Source organism: Podarcis raffonei, chromosome 1 (genome assembly GCF_027172205.1).
Source record: "Podarcis raffonei isolate rPodRaf1 chromosome 1, rPodRaf1.pri, whole genome shotgun sequence".
Lineage (NCBI taxonomy): Eukaryota > Metazoa > Chordata > Lepidosauria > Squamata > Lacertidae > Podarcis > Podarcis raffonei.
This window is the reverse complement of record NC_070602.1, coordinates 119,997,881-120,014,623: the sequence shown is the minus strand read 5'-3', so window position 1 is coordinate 120,014,623 and position 16,743 is coordinate 119,997,881. Positions and strand designations below refer to the sequence as shown.

At 44.3% G+C, this 16,743-nt stretch overlaps 1 protein-coding gene across 1 annotated transcript; it reads left to right on the top strand.

Moving 5' to 3' along the window:
• The first annotated feature begins 634 nt into the window (after positions 1–634).
• SLC40A1 (solute carrier family 40 member 1) lies at positions 635–16,484 on the top strand. The gene is made up of 8 exons (XM_053360248.1): positions 635–1,104; positions 3,084–3,151; positions 8,096–8,255; positions 9,394–9,509; positions 11,301–11,427; positions 13,099–13,344; positions 14,113–14,766; positions 15,814–16,484. The coding sequence occupies exons 1-8, from the start codon at positions 1,071–1,073 to the stop codon at positions 16,131–16,133; spliced, it is 1,725 nt and encodes a 574-aa protein (XP_053216223.1). The 5' UTR covers positions 635–1,070; the 3' UTR covers positions 16,134–16,484.
• The last annotated feature ends 259 nt before the right edge of the window (positions 16,485–16,743 follow it).

Here is a 16,743-nt window from a genome sequence, read left to right as displayed (position 1 = left end):
TGCATGCCCCACCTAAGCATCTCTAAAATTCTGGTGTGTTCCCCCCCCCCATGACATATAATTCTTATTCAAAAAGTGAAGTCCTATTCACGTGGAGGAAGAAATGCAAAAAAATTAAAAAATTCACTGTTGATATCTCATTCTCGAATTGCCCCCCACCTTTAAAAAATCAAATTGCCCCACGTCGGGAACCGTGGCTTTAGAGGGTCCCCGGATCACCCTTATGTGGTCGTTGAGTTTTGTTTTGAGGCGCAGCGCTGGAGGAGACTCAGGAGGATGCTATGCGTTGCAGGGTGTCATTTGCAGAGCCCTGCGGGGAGCAGATAATGTTCCTCTCCTAGGGTGGAGATTCCGGCCAGCCTTCCTAGCCCTATAAAAGGCCCCCCTCCTCTCAGTCCCGGCTTCCCCAAAAGAAGCACCAGCCCTCTCTCTCCTCTTTCTTTCTTTCTTTCTCTCTCTCTCTCTCTCTCTCTCTCCTTCCCAGCCATCCCTTCTTCCCTTGCAGAAGGCGCAGCTCGCACAGTCAGGACGGGCGGGAGGGGATATGCAGATCTGCCGGCCGCTGATAGGCGACTCCGGGGAACTCCTCCACCTTCGCGCGGCCCCTCGCCTCTATATAAAGGGTCGGCTCGCCACAGCGCCAGGACAGAGCCCAAGGGGTCAGCTCGGGCAGGAGGAGCCGCGGCCTGAGGAAGTTGGTGGGCGCCTTGCGGGGTCCCCATTCCCAGCGGAGCGGTCGCGTCGCGGCCACCTGCCCATAAGGCCATTTCTTTCCAACTTCAGCTACAGTGATAGCTAAGTTTGGAAAGAGCAACACGGGGGTTAGGCCGTTTCGTCCGCTGCTGCTTCTTGGCGCTGCGCTCTGCCCCGCTCTCCTCTCCACGGTACCCCCGAGCTCGCCGCTGCGCTCGTCTCGTGGGTCTGCGTGCGCGCGTGTCTGCCGGCCCGCCTCTGTCGCGCTCTCTCACGAGAGCAACAAGCCGCCGAGAGGAAAGGACCCCCCCCCCGCCGGGGAGAGATTTTTAAAAACAACAGCAACTCAAGAGGTGCCAAGCTGCTATATATAAGCCATGGCAGAACAGCAAAGCAAGCAAGGATGCTGTGGTGAGTCGCCTAGTGCGGAGAGGGACGCGGGCTGAGCGCACGGGCGCAGGTGGCGAGGCTGGCTCGGTCGCCTGCCAAGCGCAGGCTGCCTTGTTGACGCGGGGAAGCGGGTCATGGAGAGGTCTTGCGCGCACGGGGGAAGGAGGGAGTTTGCGCAAAGGCGCGCTCGCGCTCCGCTCAGCCCGCGAGGCGCGTTGCGCGCGAGCTGCGCTGGATTCTCTTTTGCGCGCACAGCGCCAGGCGCTTGCCCGCAGTGTCTCGTTACCACACAGGCAGAGAGGAGGCACCGGCCCCTGTGGACCTTTGAGGGGGCCCTGCGACGAGGGATCGAAATAATACTGATTTGATCTTGAAGGAAAAATGGCAACCGAGCTTTCTTCGTTCGGTGTTACCCGCTCCAGAAACGAGTTGGTGTGTTGCCAGTTCATAAAACTTGCTAGGAGGTAATTGGTGATATTTCGACTGCCCAGGGGCCTCCATAGGGTTTAATCCTGCACTGGGTGCCGAGTTTGGTAGTGGGTGCGCATGCACCCAACCTGCAACAAATGTCGCTGCGCTGATGGGTGCGCTGTAACCGCTCTTGCAAAGTACAGTCATACCTTGATTGCTGAACGCCTTGGAACTCACACGTTTTGGCTCCCAAATGATCAAAAACTGGGAGTGAGTGTTCCGGTTTTCGAACCATTTCCAAAAGCCGAACGTCTTCCGCAGCTTCCAGTTGGCTGCAGGATGCAGCCAATTGGAAGCTGTGAATGGTTTCAGGAATCGAACAGACTCCTGAAATGCATTCTGCTCGAGAACTAAGGTATGACTGTACCTTCCTTTTGCTGGACAGTTCAGCACTTTGAGGAAGGGCCCCTGTAGCCCACTGGTAGAGGGCGGCTGCCTTACATGCAGAAGGCCCCAACTTCAGTCCAGTTACGGCAGCGGGTGTCCTATGTCTGAAGACCTGGAGAGTCGCTGCCCGTCAGGAAAGACGGTGCTGAACTAGATGGATCAGTGGTTTGGATTTGGTCTAAGGCAGCTTCCTATGTTTTGGCAGCCAGCTCCTATTTAGGAGAAGGAATTCTTTAGCAGAAGAAATCCAAGATGCGTTGGAATCCTGGCTATGTCCGGGAGAAGAAGTGTTATGCTTTGTGGGGCTATATTCCCTTACATGGGAAGAGGGCACACAGGTAATGCTGGATTGCAACCATGAGGTATAAAATGAGGTTGCTGAAGAAGAGGAGAAGCTTCGTGGTGTTTTTCGCACTGAAGAGAGAAACATCTGCATACTTCTGCTTTCGTTAGCTTGGCTGAAAGGGTCATATCCCTGTAACCTAGAAAAGTGCATGTGTGGCGTTAGTTGTGATGGCTTGTATGTCGAAAAGAGGTAGGACCACTGCTGGAATTTAGCTCATAACTTTTTGCCAGTGGAATTTCATAGCATCGCTTCCGAGTAGCACATGAAATAATTCTGGCGGACGATGCATGGACGTTAAATTGGGACGCAGGTCGCAAGATAGATGGTGCTTTACTCAAATTTATTAAGCTAAATAACGATACTAAACAACGGCAGAGATGATGGTATAAGCTTGGCCACTGTCTAGCTCATGGGTAGGGAAACTAAGGCCCGGGGGCTGGATCCTGCCCAATCGCCTTCTAAATCCGGCCCGTGAACGGTCCAGGAATCAGTGTGTTTTTACATGAGTAGAATGTGTCCTTTTATTTAAAATGCATCTCTGGGGTATTTGTGGGGCCTGCCTGGTGTTTTTACATGAGTAGAACGTGTGCTTTTATTTAAAATGCATAGGATTTTGTGGGGCAAAGGAATTTGTTCATTTTCTCTCTCCAAATTATAGTCTGCCCCCCCCCAAGGTTTGAGGGACAGTGGACTGGACCCCTGCTGAAAAAGTTTGCTGACTCCTGGTCTAGCTGCACAAGAAAAATAAATTTGCAGGACACACTTAAATGACAACTCTCTGCTGTTTCTATCTTAGGATCCTGTGCCAGTTATTTCACCTCTGCAAAATTCCTACTGTACCTTGGCCATTCCCTGTCCACTTGGGTAAGTAATGTATAACCGTAGATAATATATATTTGGCTGGTCTGTATAGCAGGATGACTTGTGGACAACTGTTGCATATAACAACAAGAGGGGGTTGTGCTGTGCGATATCATGCCACAATTCAGGGAAAATGTGCAACAATGCATTTAATAAAATATGCTCTGACACATTGGTCCTGAATTCTTTAGCAAACCCCATCACAGGTTTCAGCTCTGTTAGGACAAGAGTCCATGCTTTTCGATGAAGAATAATGTAGAGCTCAGCTTTGTTAAAGAGCTTTGATATCAATATTCTGACTTATTTTCAGCAGTATCCAAAGGCCTGGTTGGCTAATGTTTTTTTAAAATGTTTGACGTTTTATTATGTTTTTGTATGTGTTGGAAGTCACCCAGAGTGGCTGGGGAAGCACAGCTGGATGGGCGGGGTATAGATAATGATAATGATAATAATAATAATTGTTGTTGCTGGAATTTTTCTCCTTTCCCGTACCAAGAGATATTTATTTTGTTTGCATAGGTAACTCTAAATGTGTGTCGAATTGGGGCAAATGTGCTTAAAATATTGATAAAATTATCAGTGATTTATTAGGAACAATGTTTGTTAGCAAAAGGAGATGGTTAAGACACAGCATTTCCAAGGAATAATAATAATAATAATAATAATAATAATAATAATAATAATAATAATAAAACAACCCATACGTGCACTGAGAAGCTTCTGTCCTGATTCAAATAAAAGGCTAGCTTTTTTCTTTCTCTGTAGAAGGCAAGTTACATTACTTTTTATATGCTGTTCCCCAGTGACGGTCATGCAGGAACACAGAGCTTATGATCCTTGTGGCAGCATATAGTACATCCGTTTCAGCACAGTGCCACCAAACATGGCATTAAACTGACACAGCAAAGCCACTAGGGTTGATATTGCAAGGAGGTGAAAAGACACACATGCTTAGGACTGGGGTTTCAGCAAAACCTCTCTTTAGTTTGGCCATGGTTCGCTCAGGGCCAGCTCTGCCATTAGTCAGAGCCAGGCAGCAAATGCTGGGAACTGGGCAGGTATTGAACAGAGCTGTGGGTGCTACTCGGTCGGCCCCAAACCCTAAACCCAGGCTGCTGCCCTTGGGTGCAATGGAAGACACTGTCCACTAACCAGTGCTGAAGTAAGGTTGAACTTTTTATGTGGAATGGGGTGCCATCTTGTCCTTTGAAGCAGAAAAATCTATTGGGCCATTCCTGGTTGGAATTGAGTATCTCACTATTCAGTGCAATAAAGAATTTTCCTAAACTCACCATAAAATACTTGGGGCACAATCTAGCTAGAGTTAAGTTTTGCGACTCCCATGGATTTCAGGAGGAGCACTAAATGTGCTTTTTTTATGTGTCAAGTTGAAATTGTAATTCTTGGCTGTCATATCATGGGCAAAGCACATGCATAAAGCACAAAGGTTGTTTGAATGGCTCCACTGTAGCTGTTCACCTTCGAACCTGCTTTTTCTATTTAAAACGGGCTTGCTTGTTCAGCTGGGTGACCAGCTGTAATAAGCAGCTCTTTAAACCTCTGGCCATGCACACCTTTCTGCTCTGCCTGCATCCATCTGCGTCTGGAATTGTGGCTTATAATTTAGGTAGATTGGTCCTTAAAATATGTTGGACCTCCCCTCAATCCTGGCTGTTGGCTCTGTTGGCTGGGACTGATGGGAGCTGGAGAGCCTCTTGTTCCTCACCCCTACTTTAAAAGGGTCTCTATCTAATGAAAACCCCTCTGTTTCCTTAACCGACCATGAATTTGCGGGTGGGAGAGGTTGGAATGTTTTGTTCAAGATGCAATAGAGAGATAGGTTCCATAGTTCAGTTCAGAGTTGAGCACACATAAGCCAGTTGGTTTTCCCAGGGAAAAAGACCTCCCCCTTCCCCCCTTTTTTTTGAGGAGAAAATTCGGTCATTGAAAGATGGTGGCAATTCAGGCATGTGTGGAGTGGTGCTGTAGTACAGAAAGAACATCTTGGCTGTTGTTGTGGAGGCAGCAGGTATGCTCTTTTGAGCCCTAAACGGCCTCGGTCCAGTATACCTGAAGGAGCGTCTCCACCCCCATCGTTCTGCCCGGACACTGAGGTCCAGCGCTGAGGGCCTTCTGGCGGTTCCCTCACTGCGAGAAGCCAAGTTACAGGGAACCAGGCAGAGGGCCTTCTTGGTAGTGGCACCCGCCTTGTGGAACGCCCTCCCACCAGATGTCAAAGAGAAAAATAAGTACCAAATTTTTAGAAGGCATCTGAAGGCAGCCCTGTTTAGGGAAGCTTTTAATGTTCAATAGGTTATTGTATTTTAGCGTTCTGTTGGAAGCCGCCCAGAGTGGCTGGGGAAACCCAGCCAGATGGGCAGGGTAGAAATAATAAATAAATAAATAAATAAATAAATAAATAAATAATAATTATCATCATCATCATCTGTGGTTATAACCAGAGGTGTCTTAGGTGCACATCAGCACAACAAAACATGTTCAGTTCAGTAGGTGTTTAACCTAACCATGCCCCAGTTTTGCTACATAGCACCCCGATGCCTCTGTCTAACAAAGGCAAGTTCTGAAGCACAACAGATTGTCCTGTATGTGGGTATGCAGAGGGTGGAATCCTTCTAGTTTCATTTCTTTTTACTTGGAATTGCTTCTGAGGCACGGGGTTCGTATGAAGGCATAAGAAGCTAATTAACTTCCCCAGTTTAATTTGCTAACAATTGGTTTGTGCCACCCATGACAGCCTTAGTGTCTGACTCACTGCTTTTCTCTCTTAATAAGAAAATAAACAGGCAAAGAAACACTTCCTTAAGTAGCTAACTTTGCAGAAGCAATACACACACAGACACGCACTTTGTGGAACCAAGACTTTAAATAATTGAATTAAAGGACGCTTAAATATTGCAGGCAACTATATCTATGCTTGCTTTTGGTTGTTTGTTTTGAGGCAAGGAACTCCTCCTTTGTCTCCAAGAGAATGTTGTGCTCAGTCCGACAGCTGTCACAAGCAATAACGAAGCATTTAATCTGAGGTTACACTGTGGCTTCAGCTAGGACCTTTATGGAACAGCCAAAACCACTTACATTTTTAGAGACGAAAATTCTGCTTCTAGTAACTATATCAAGTTAGGGTAATTTCATATTTTCAATCCCAGGATGATCAGTAAGGGCACTTACGTCAAACGTGGCTCCTCAGTGAGTGTATTTACTCATACACATTGGTTTATTACATTTACAACTTAAGAACAGCTTTACATGCACACCCAAAAATGCAATGTGTGGCATTACCCTTATGCGCTTAGCTAAAGTCTTCCAAAGGGTCCTTTGGTTTAGTTGTTAACAGATTGTTGGTTTTCTTGCTCCCTTGGCTATTTTATATTATTGGCTATTTTATATTATTGAGTGTTGTTTTTTTTGTAGCCAAAAAGGCACAACCCACACACAAGAGGGGAGGCACCAGCATGTTCAGGGGAGCCTCAAGGTTTTCAGAAATACCAAAGAATATTTCCGGCGGAGGTGGTGGGGGCTTAGATAAAGGGATCACAAAACAACCCAGTGAAGACTGAGCACGCTTAGAGGCTACAGAATGTGGACTGAATATTGGAGGTGGCCAAACTGGTTGGTAGGACCAATAGAATGGAGAATTGTGGAGGCTTCCTTGGCTAGAACACTGAAGAGAAGCACACATTCACTGCAACATTTCAATGCTGGCCCCACTTCTGCGTTCCATGTTTGTTATCGGCAATTGCCCCCTTTCTGCTGCTTATCAGAGTGAGAAACTTATCTGCTGAACACACATTTAGGACTTTTCAGAGGAAGGTAGATTGCTGAAATGTGAACACCACAAAATAAATGAACGTCAGCGACACCCCTTAGCTAGCTTGTCTGACAGATGGCCTTTAAAGGGTCATTAGACGACATGACCCTTCCACTCAGATAATGGGGGTCACAGGCAATAATTGACTTACTGTGTAACAGTCCCATTGCCTGCAATGTAACCTGTCCAGTGCAAATTAAGGATTATTGTAGGAGTAACCTGTCTGGTACACAGCTATTGCTTTGTGACAGATGAGGAAACTACTGGGTTTCTGGTTTTTTCAACAGCAGATTTATTATGCCACCCAAGCTCCTGTTCTGTATATTTATTTCAGGCATAGTAAAACAGTTACGGGCATTTCATCAGAGTTCATCTGCCATCGCAGTTGCTAGGATAATGGGGAAGTTTCCATTGCAGCGCTTGCAGGATTTATTGGGTTCTACATATATAGAAGTTGAAATCTAGTCAACATCAAGCAGAGTTGGAATAGTTTCAAGGGCTCCAACTTCCAAGAAACAAACATTGGAGTTAAAGTGCTGTGAAGGAGGAGGATGCTGGGTTATTACAGGGCTGAACAGTTCAGGTAACCAATGAGAAGGATGCAAGAAACTTCAGTGTGGGAGATAATAAAGGAGGGTAGTTGCCTGGTGCCTTCGTTTATTTGTTTTGTGTTTAGGTTTTCTTTTTAGTCTCCTTGCCAGGGAAAGGGCAGTAGTGATAACGGCAAGAAGGTGGGACCCGTCAAGGAAAGAGGTTCACTGGGAGCGTCTTACCCAAGGGCTTTCCAAAAATATGGGGAAGACGCTCTTGTTCGTAGATACTTTATAGACACCCTAAAGCAGAGCTTTCCAAAATGTGTGTCGCGACACATTAGTGTGTCGGCTACAGTGTGTAGGTGTGTCCCGTGCTCCCTGTGCTCCTTCCAGGACGGCAAAGGGAGCAGGTAGCCCACCGGCTTGCTAGTAAAACTGAATTAGTGTGTCGCGAAATGATGCATGTCTAAAAAGTGTGTCGCAAACATGAAAGGTTTGGAAAGCTCTGCCCTAAATTGTTATGTGCAGCACATGATTTAGAACTATTTAGTATTAAACTAAATCTCTCTTTTTTCCCCCCTCTAGGGAGATCGTATGTGGCACTTTGCAGTGTCGGTCTTCCTGGTTGAACTGTATGGAAACAGTCTGCTCTTGACTGCTGTTTATGGGCTGGTTGTGGCAGGTTCAGTTCTTCTTCTAGGAGCCATTATTGGAGACTGGGTAGACAAGAACCCAAGGCTCAAAGGTTAGTCATGTTTTAGTGGTTTTGTTGAAGAATGTTGACGTGTTAAGTGGACCCCAAATCACAGAAAACAAGATGAAAGCTGTTACAATGGCTTACACCAATGTTTACTTTCTAAATAGAATTGTTGTTGTTGTTGTTGTTGTTGTTGTTGTTATTTATTTCAAGTTTTCAAGCTTTCCCCTCACCCATGTGGCACTGGGTTGTATCTCAACTTCAGAGTACAGCTGCTAAAAGCAATAGACACGACTAATGTATGCCTGCTGATTTCAGTAGGCCTACTCTGAGTATGGCTTAGTTAATTTTATGCCAGTCTGAAAATTATGTGCCTTATCAAGGTGTAGAATATTTGAATAAGATGCTAGAGGCATTGAAAGTTTGATTAGTATCTCATTCGGAGCTGGTATAGAATAACTGTGCAAGCTTGCAGAGTTCTATCCAGGTTTACTCAGAAGCAAGTACCACTGTGTGCAACAAGGCCTATCCTCTTTATAAAACCTGTGTGGCAGGGCTATAATGGTCACATATTCTCTGTAAAATTCATATGCCTTGTCTCTTGGACTAAGCATTTTGCAGACAGTATAATTATGTGACCTGCTTAAAGCTAATTTTAAATAATTACTGCCATTAGTAGGACATTTCAGCTACTCACGCTAGGTGTTTCCTCCTTGGCTGAGGCGTTAGCATTTTAAAAAATTATGCCTTTGTTTTGAAGGCAGGGCCCAATGGGTGAACAATTACTCCATGTTTGAACACTAAGCCCAAGGGGGTTACTCAGCGAAGGCGTAGTTACTCTTGCTGGTGGAGCAAGCCAGACAGCTTCAACATACTTTTTACCAAATGTCTTCTTCATTTAGAGTGATATTTTAATTTCTTTAGACTTGCGGGTGTTATATCCTAGGGAGCAATCTCAACCAAGTGTTCGTCTTATGCACCCACTCCCCCCTTTTTTGTCCCTCAAAGTGCTGGGAGAAATACCAGAAGCCAGGAGACTGAAAACACGAAAAACGTTTTGCTTTAAATATTGAAGAGAAACTGGCGTGAAAAGATGCAAGGTCTTCCAGTGGTTGCATATTTCCTATTGTCATTGTTGGCATGACCTAAATTGCAATTTCCCCTCCTCTCCCTTTATCCTAAACAGTGGCCCAGACATCCTTAATTGTGCAGAATGCATCGGTCATCTTGTGTGGCATCCTTCTGATGATGGTTTTCCTGTTTAAGACTCAGCTTTTGGCTCTATATCATGGGTGGCTTCTGGTAAGTGCACAAAAAACCATTGATAAACATTGGATTATGATAGCACTGTTGCCTTTTCAGTCAGCCTGAAGCTTTGTGATGTCACAATACTTAATGGATTCAATCGAATATAGTCTGTTGTCAGTGCTTAAATGGATTTCCTCTTGCTAGGCCAATAAGGTTGGTCCCATCCTAGATCAATAGTAAAGCAATCTTATACCTGCTTAAGGGACGCGGGTGGTGCTGTGGTCTAAACTACAGAGCCTAGGGTTTGCTGATCAGAAGGTCAGCGGTTCAAATCCCCGCAACGGAGTGAGCTCCCGTTGCTCAGTCCCTGCTCCTGCCAACCTAGCAGTTCGAAAGCACGCCAGTGCAAGTAGATAAATAGGTACTGCTCCGGTGGGAAGGTAAACGGCGTTTCCGTGTGCTGCTCTGGTTCACCAGAAGTGACTTAGTCATGCTGGCCACATGACCCAGAAAAACTGTCTGCGGACAAACACCAGCTCCCTCGGCCAGTAAAGCGAGATGAGCGCCGCAACCCCAGAGTCGTCCGCGACTGGACTTAACAGTCGGGTCCCTTTACCTTTACCTTTGTACATGCTTACCTTTGAGTAAACAGTGACATTTTCTCTTGAGTGGACATGCACAGCAGGAGTGGGGAAGTTATGTCCCTTCAGGTGTTGGTAGACCACAACTCCTATCAACCCTCACAACAGGCAATTATGATTGGGGCTGTTGGGAGTTGGGAGTCCAACAAGATATGGATGTAGCTGTAATGTATAGGTTTGCACTGTTAAACATGAACTTCTGTACTCTGTGTGGTTCCCAGTGGCGTCATTTGGGGGGGGGGCTCTCAAAATCTGGTCAGGCGGTCTCAGAGTTCCTTTTTCAGAAGAGGAAGGCTTTTAAACCAGCAAACTATGATTAGTCCTTGCCTGCCAAGCCAGAACAAGAAACTCAAGGTCAAGTCACATTCATGATCTCACACATCATGGTTTGTTGGATTATCTGAACTGAACGATGGTCCAGCTTTCAAGGACACTCTTTTCTTTATACTAGGGGTGAGGAACTAGCCAGTTCCTTATCTCTCCTACCCCGCTGTAGGCCAACGTGGGCAGGTGAACAACATGCCTGTCTATTACCTGATGTCATAATGTATTCAAGCCTTCTTTAAGGAGAGAGAGGGGGGAGAAAACACTGGTTTAAAAATAAATAAATCTGTAGGCACTAGGGCAGCTTGGGCTATTCTGGAATCTTTTAAATCATCTGGCGGTATTTGTAGAGAGCACTGCGCTTTGAAGCCCCAACTATCAGTTGATGGTTAGGACTTCAAAGCACCCCCTGAAGGCATCATCAATCAGCTGATCAGCAGTACCTGCAAATCCCTTTTTGGTCCAGCCATGACTTTACCTGTTGGGCAGGTGGGTGTGGCTTGGCCATAATGGCCTGGCTGGCCAAATGGGGATACCTGCTATACCTTAATGGTTTTGGATCACTCTAGTTTTATGTCCACACAGAGGGAAGAGAAGACAAAGGATGGTTTTTGAGGCAGTGGAAGATGCACCTGCTAGCAGACAATGGTTGTGGGCAAGAAGTAAACTTTCCTGCCATAAATCCTATGAGCTGCCCTGAGACCTGTGGGTATAGGGCGGTATATAAATTCAATAAATAAATAAAAATCACTGTTCAATATTAATCCGCTGGCCTGGTTCAGCATAAAATAACTAGCATGTTAAATTGTAATTTAGCAGTTTGAGGGAGAGTGGTTGATTTGTTTTCCTTATGCTTGAACGTCTCTTTCCATTCCCACAGACCCTTTGCTATATCCTAGTCATCACAATAGCAAACATTGCAAATCTAGCCAGCACTGCCACATCAATTACCATACAGAGAGACTGGGTCGTTGTTGTTGCGGGTGAAAACAGGAGCAAATTAGCAGGTGATGTATATTGGGTTTTGGTTATCTTAAAAACTATTTTACTCTGTATACTTGGCTTTAAACTAGCTGGAATCAGCACATTTTTCTGTGTTACAGGAGTCGTGAGTCAACATCAGGTTATAAAGGGCAGTTTATATTTGTTTCACTTCCCTCCTCTTTCTTGCTCAGAGAGAGCAGGAGAGTAGCTAATTATAATAAGTGGATTATCAGCTGGTCATGTAGACATTACGCTCTGTGGCCCTTGTTATAGTTCAGCTATTACACTGTCAAGGTTGAACAAACACAGAACTTTTTACACAGCTGTGTTTAGAATCAATACTTTGTCACATTTTTACTACGAAAACATTTCTTGCAGTAGTACAAGGGCGGTGGGTGAGCATCGATCTCATTTTACCAGGTACGATGAGTTCTTGCCAATATCCTCTGTTGTAAGAGGGGTGAACTGTGTTGCCATATGGCAAGCCTTAAACCCCCAGTCATAAGCCTGCGCAGATGGAGTCAGTAAGCTCCAGGATGTTTCAACAATCTAGACCACATTCTGTTGATTTTAGTTGCTTGTACATGTTTGGACTCGAAGTGCCTTTATTTATTTAAAGGTTAAAAAAAACACCCGTATACCACAACCTCATTTTTTTAAAAAACACACACTAAAGTGGTTTGCAACAATTACATATGCATAACAAAAACCATGCAAACAAATTCAAAAAGATAATCAGACAACTGTTGCAGAAAGTGTTCGTCTTAATTGTCTGCAGAAGCCTGGGAACAAAGAAAACTTTTCAGCAATCGTCTGAAGGTCAAAATAGAAGACACCTGCTGCATATTTTGGAAGAACATTCCACAGGGCTGGGCTGGTGACACTAAAGACTGTTTCTTGTCCATATCCAATGAGCCTCACCAACTCAGGGGACAAGCAACAACACCTCCTATAGATGATCTCAGAGATCAAACTGGGATGTAAAGGTTCAGGCAGGGCTCTTAGGTTGCCTGGACTTAAGCTGTTCAGGGATTTGTAAATTAATACAAGGAGCTTGAACCTGGCTTGGTATTAGATGGGTAGCCAGTTCAGCCGTTTTTACTGGTGTTACGTGTTGTTGTCCAGGTTCAAGGTTGTTGTATGAATTTACAGAGCCCTGAACAACTTAGGTCCAGGATATCTCAGGGATCGCCTGAACCCTTATATCCCAGCTTGATCACTGAGATCACCTACAGGAGCATCTCTGCACAGTAATCCAACAGAAATTGTATGTTAAGACTATTGGAGATGGGGTGGTGGAGCCAAAAGACTGCGGTTGCTATCTTTACTGTACAAGGCTACAGGTACATTTGAAGAGAGAGGAAATGTGAGAAGCTACATACTTTTTGCTGTAATTCAGTTGTGCTGCCAAGTCTTTGAGGAGCTTCTGGCTTGTTTGTACTTAAAAAATAACAATGATCTGTGTATGTATGATTATTTAAGAAGTTTCTGGGTCAGTATGAGGAGGAAAACGTAAGGATAGTATATAATATAGAAGGTCTGCATGTTGCCCTCTGAATCAAGGCTTACTTGTTTGCAGTAAATTTTATTGAAATCTTTAGGAGATCGTTGTGTGCAAGTAAATAGTATTGAATTTGGGGTTCCCAGCTTCCATATCAAGTGCCAATTTTGCATTTTCCAATGCTCCCTTACAGATATGAATGCTACAATACGAAGAATTGACCAGCTGACCAATATCTTGGCCCCAATGGCTGTTGGGCAGATAATGACCTTTGGATCACCTGTGATTGGCTGCGGATTCATTTCTGGGTGGAACTTGATTTCCATGTGTGCAGAATATATGCTGCTGTGGAAAGTTTACCAGAAAACTCCTGCTTTGGCTCATAAATCCAGTTCAAAGGTTGAGGAGTCAGAACTGAAGCAGCTGAACATGCAGAAAGGTACCAGCATTTCCAAGGAGTGTATTTGGCCAAATAAAAATGACCTATAAGATACAAACCTACATACAGCTTCCCAAATGCAAGCCCTATTGAGTTGAAGGAGACTTACTCTCTCACTGTGTGAAGAGTTGCAGCCCCAGTCCCTCTCTTTTCATAGAATGCTTCCAAAATGGATTGCACTATAAAAAGGTCTTTTGAATTTGTTTGGAAAAGTTAAACTTCCTTGTTTCCTACAGGTGGATTCCATACATATTGCTATCACTCCTGCTTCTGTTGGCGCCTAGTGATCACCTTCTAATTCCATCTGCCAAGTGCAGCTAATACCCTAGTCATAAATATATTCCTTCGAAAGCTGATCCTTTTAAAATCAGTTAAATATATTCTTGAATATTGTTTTCTGTAATCATCTTCATCATCATCATATACCACCTTTCATTAGGAAAATACCAAAGTGATGTCCATTTTTTTAAAAAAAACCACAAAATCCGTTAAAACAGACAAATGAAATGAAATGAAATGGCAAAACTAGCGCAGTGTGTCAAACACTGCTACTGTCCTAATGATCCACATTCTTTGGTTTAAGCCAGATACTTAAGACCTGGGTACAGTTGAATTTTCTGCTGAGTGGCAGAAAGCATGTAGGCTCTGCTGAGTTCTCCTTGCTAACAGGACTTCTAGCTGTAGTTTGACGAACCACTGTAGAAATAAAGTAATGGCACAATACAGTGTTTTTCCTTGGCAGTACTTAACTCTTGTCTCGGTCCACAGATGGCGAGTCAAAGCCCAACGAAGGAGTCCAGTTAATTGGCGAGAAAGACATGGCTGTCTTTGAGCCCAAACTGGAGGAAGAAGTTAGCTGTCTTTCCCGAATGGCCGAGCCTTTCAGTACGTTCCGGGACGGATGGGTGGCCTACTACAACCAGCCGGTGTTCCTTGCAGGGATGGCCCTTGCGTTCCTTTACATGACTGTCCTAGGCTTTGACTGCATTACTACTGGCTATGCATATACTCAGGGACTGAGTGGCTCCACTCTAAGCCTCTTAATGGGGGGTTCTGCCATAACTGGAATCCTGGGTACTGTCGCCTTCACCTGGCTGCGTCGCAGGTGTGGCCTGGTTCGTACGGGTATCATCTCTGGAGTGGCCCAGTTGGCTTCCCTCGTCTTGTGTGTGATTTCGGTGTTCATGCCTGGAAGTCCTTTGGACCTGACTGTTTCCCCGTTTGCTGACATCAGCGCTAGGTTGTTTGAAAGTAACCCGTTGCCTACTATGGCGCCTCAAGGCGAGCTCCTGGAAATGCCCTTTACAACTGGAATGCCTTCCTTGTTCAATGAGTCAACTTCTGATCCGGGTTTGGCTCCCAACCCTGTGCCTATTGTCTCCGTAAGCCTTCTGTTTGCAGGAGTCATTGCTGCGAGAATTGGTAAGTTAACTCATGGAATCATAAAATTCTAGGGTGGGGAGAGTCATCTAGTCCCAACCCCTTGAGATGCAGGAATCTCAACTAAATCATCCATGACAGATAGACATCCAACCTCTGCTTAAACACCTCCAAGGAAGGAGAGTCCAGCTCCTGAGGGAGTCTGTTCCCCTGTCAAACAGCTCTTACATCAGAAAGTTCTTCCTGATGTTGAGTCAGAATCTGCTTTCCTGTAACTTGAATCCATTGGTTTGGGTTCTGCCCTTTGAAGCAGGAAAAACCAAGCTGCCTCCATCTTCCTTTTAGACATTTGAAGATGGCTGTTTCTGATGCTCTAAATAACAATTTAGACCTCTCCAGTAGTTGGAATATCCTCTTGCTCAAATCAGATTTTAAGAGAAAGGATTGTAGCCTAAATATGATGTAGAATTGCTTGTGCAGAAATTGTAGGTTCACGTTCCTTGCATATATATGATCTTTGCATAACATGCAAGGCAGAAACTAGTTTCCAAGCAAATATACTATGCTGACATTCACCCTGAATAGTCCCACAACAAAGCAGAACTGTGCATTAGTACTGGAGTCTAGAAGGGTTGTTGAGAGAATAGTTAAAGAGTGATCACATTGCATATATTTTTAGGTTTTGATAGTTCACATCCTTTCTTAATTATCTAAGTTGCAATCCTAAATGCGCCTTCTAGAAGGTAAGCCCCATCTGATGCTTTAGTACTGATTTCTAGATAAACACAAACACAGGTTTGTGTTCTCGGTTAGCAAGCAATCTCTTTATTTTTCCAAGAGGTGAATAGGTTAGGCATTTTTACTTATATACGGAAGAAGAAAAATTCACTTAGAGGCAAAAAATAGGCATGAATTTTATTTTGGTTCATTTCATTAAGGCATGGAAATTGTCTCTACGTTTGCAAATCAGCTGTAGAAAAGAAGGTCTTTTAACTTTTGGAGATACATGAGATATCTTCTGTGGCTTTCCTTTTTTGCCCCCCCCCCAAGCAGGAACTGAACAAATTCCCTTTGTATTTGTCTTAACAGGACTGTGGTCTTTTGACCTGACCGTCACGCAGTTGCTGCAAGAAAACGTGATCGAATCAGAAAGAGGTATCATAAATGGCGTCCAAAACTCCATGAATTACCTTCTGGATCTCCTGCATTTTATCATGGTCATCCTAGCTCCTAACCCAGAAGCTTTCGGATTGCTGGTGCTTATTTCTGTTTCCTTCGTTGCAATGGGCCATCTCATGTACTTCCGGTTTGCCCATAAAACCCTGGGGAGGAATGTCTTTCTCTGCTGTACCCCTGTGCCAAAATCAGTGTCTGACGAACCACCAGCTTGTGATGCGTCAAGTGTCTAGAGAGAGTTTCACTTATTGCTGCCAGTGCTTGTTTTTCCTGTCCATGTACATATATATATATATATATATATGCTTTATTATGGGTCAGGGGTAGCTGGTACCTCTTAAAAGTGGTGCTCAACGCTCCACCTCAGTGCTTCTCAAACTGTTTGGCCTTTGGACACATGATCACGTGTGGCTTTTCCCCAGTTAGAAGTGGCATAGCTTATTTATTTAAGGGGAGATCTCCTGAGTAGTGTTTTTTTTTTGTAAGAATGATAATTAAAAATAAAAATAAGTAAAAGATAAATATGATAAATCAAAAGACAAATTGAATGAGAATGAATTTTGTTCTGATTCCGCCTCCCCCCCCCCACAAAAAAATTAATTCATGTGAATTTGGAACAGAGAAATTAAAACCAGTTTTAAATAACTATTGCATCCTCTAATATGACCAGTGATCCCCTCATGTAACATAGATGTACTATGTTTTGTCTCTTTAACGAAATTGCCAAGAAACATGACCAAAACGTTACACAAATGAGCAAAAGAGTTATGTGCTTTACTCAAGAGTAGACCTATTAAAATTAATGGACCTAACTTATCTGTGCTCATTAATTTCAATGGGTTT

Excerpts from the sequence above, each read along its gene's own strand:
- SLC40A1 (XM_053360248.1), top strand. The coding sequence starts at position 1,071 with ATGGCAGAACAGCAAAGCAAGCAAGGATGCTGTG. Across the intron at positions 9,510-11,300 it reads TATATCATGGGTGGCTTCTG|ACCCTTTGCTATATCCTAGT; the intron begins GTAAGTGCACAA and ends CCATTCCCACAG. Across the intron at positions 11,428-13,098 it reads AAACAGGAGCAAATTAGCAG|ATATGAATGCTACAATACGA; the intron begins GTGATGTATATT and ends GCTCCCTTACAG.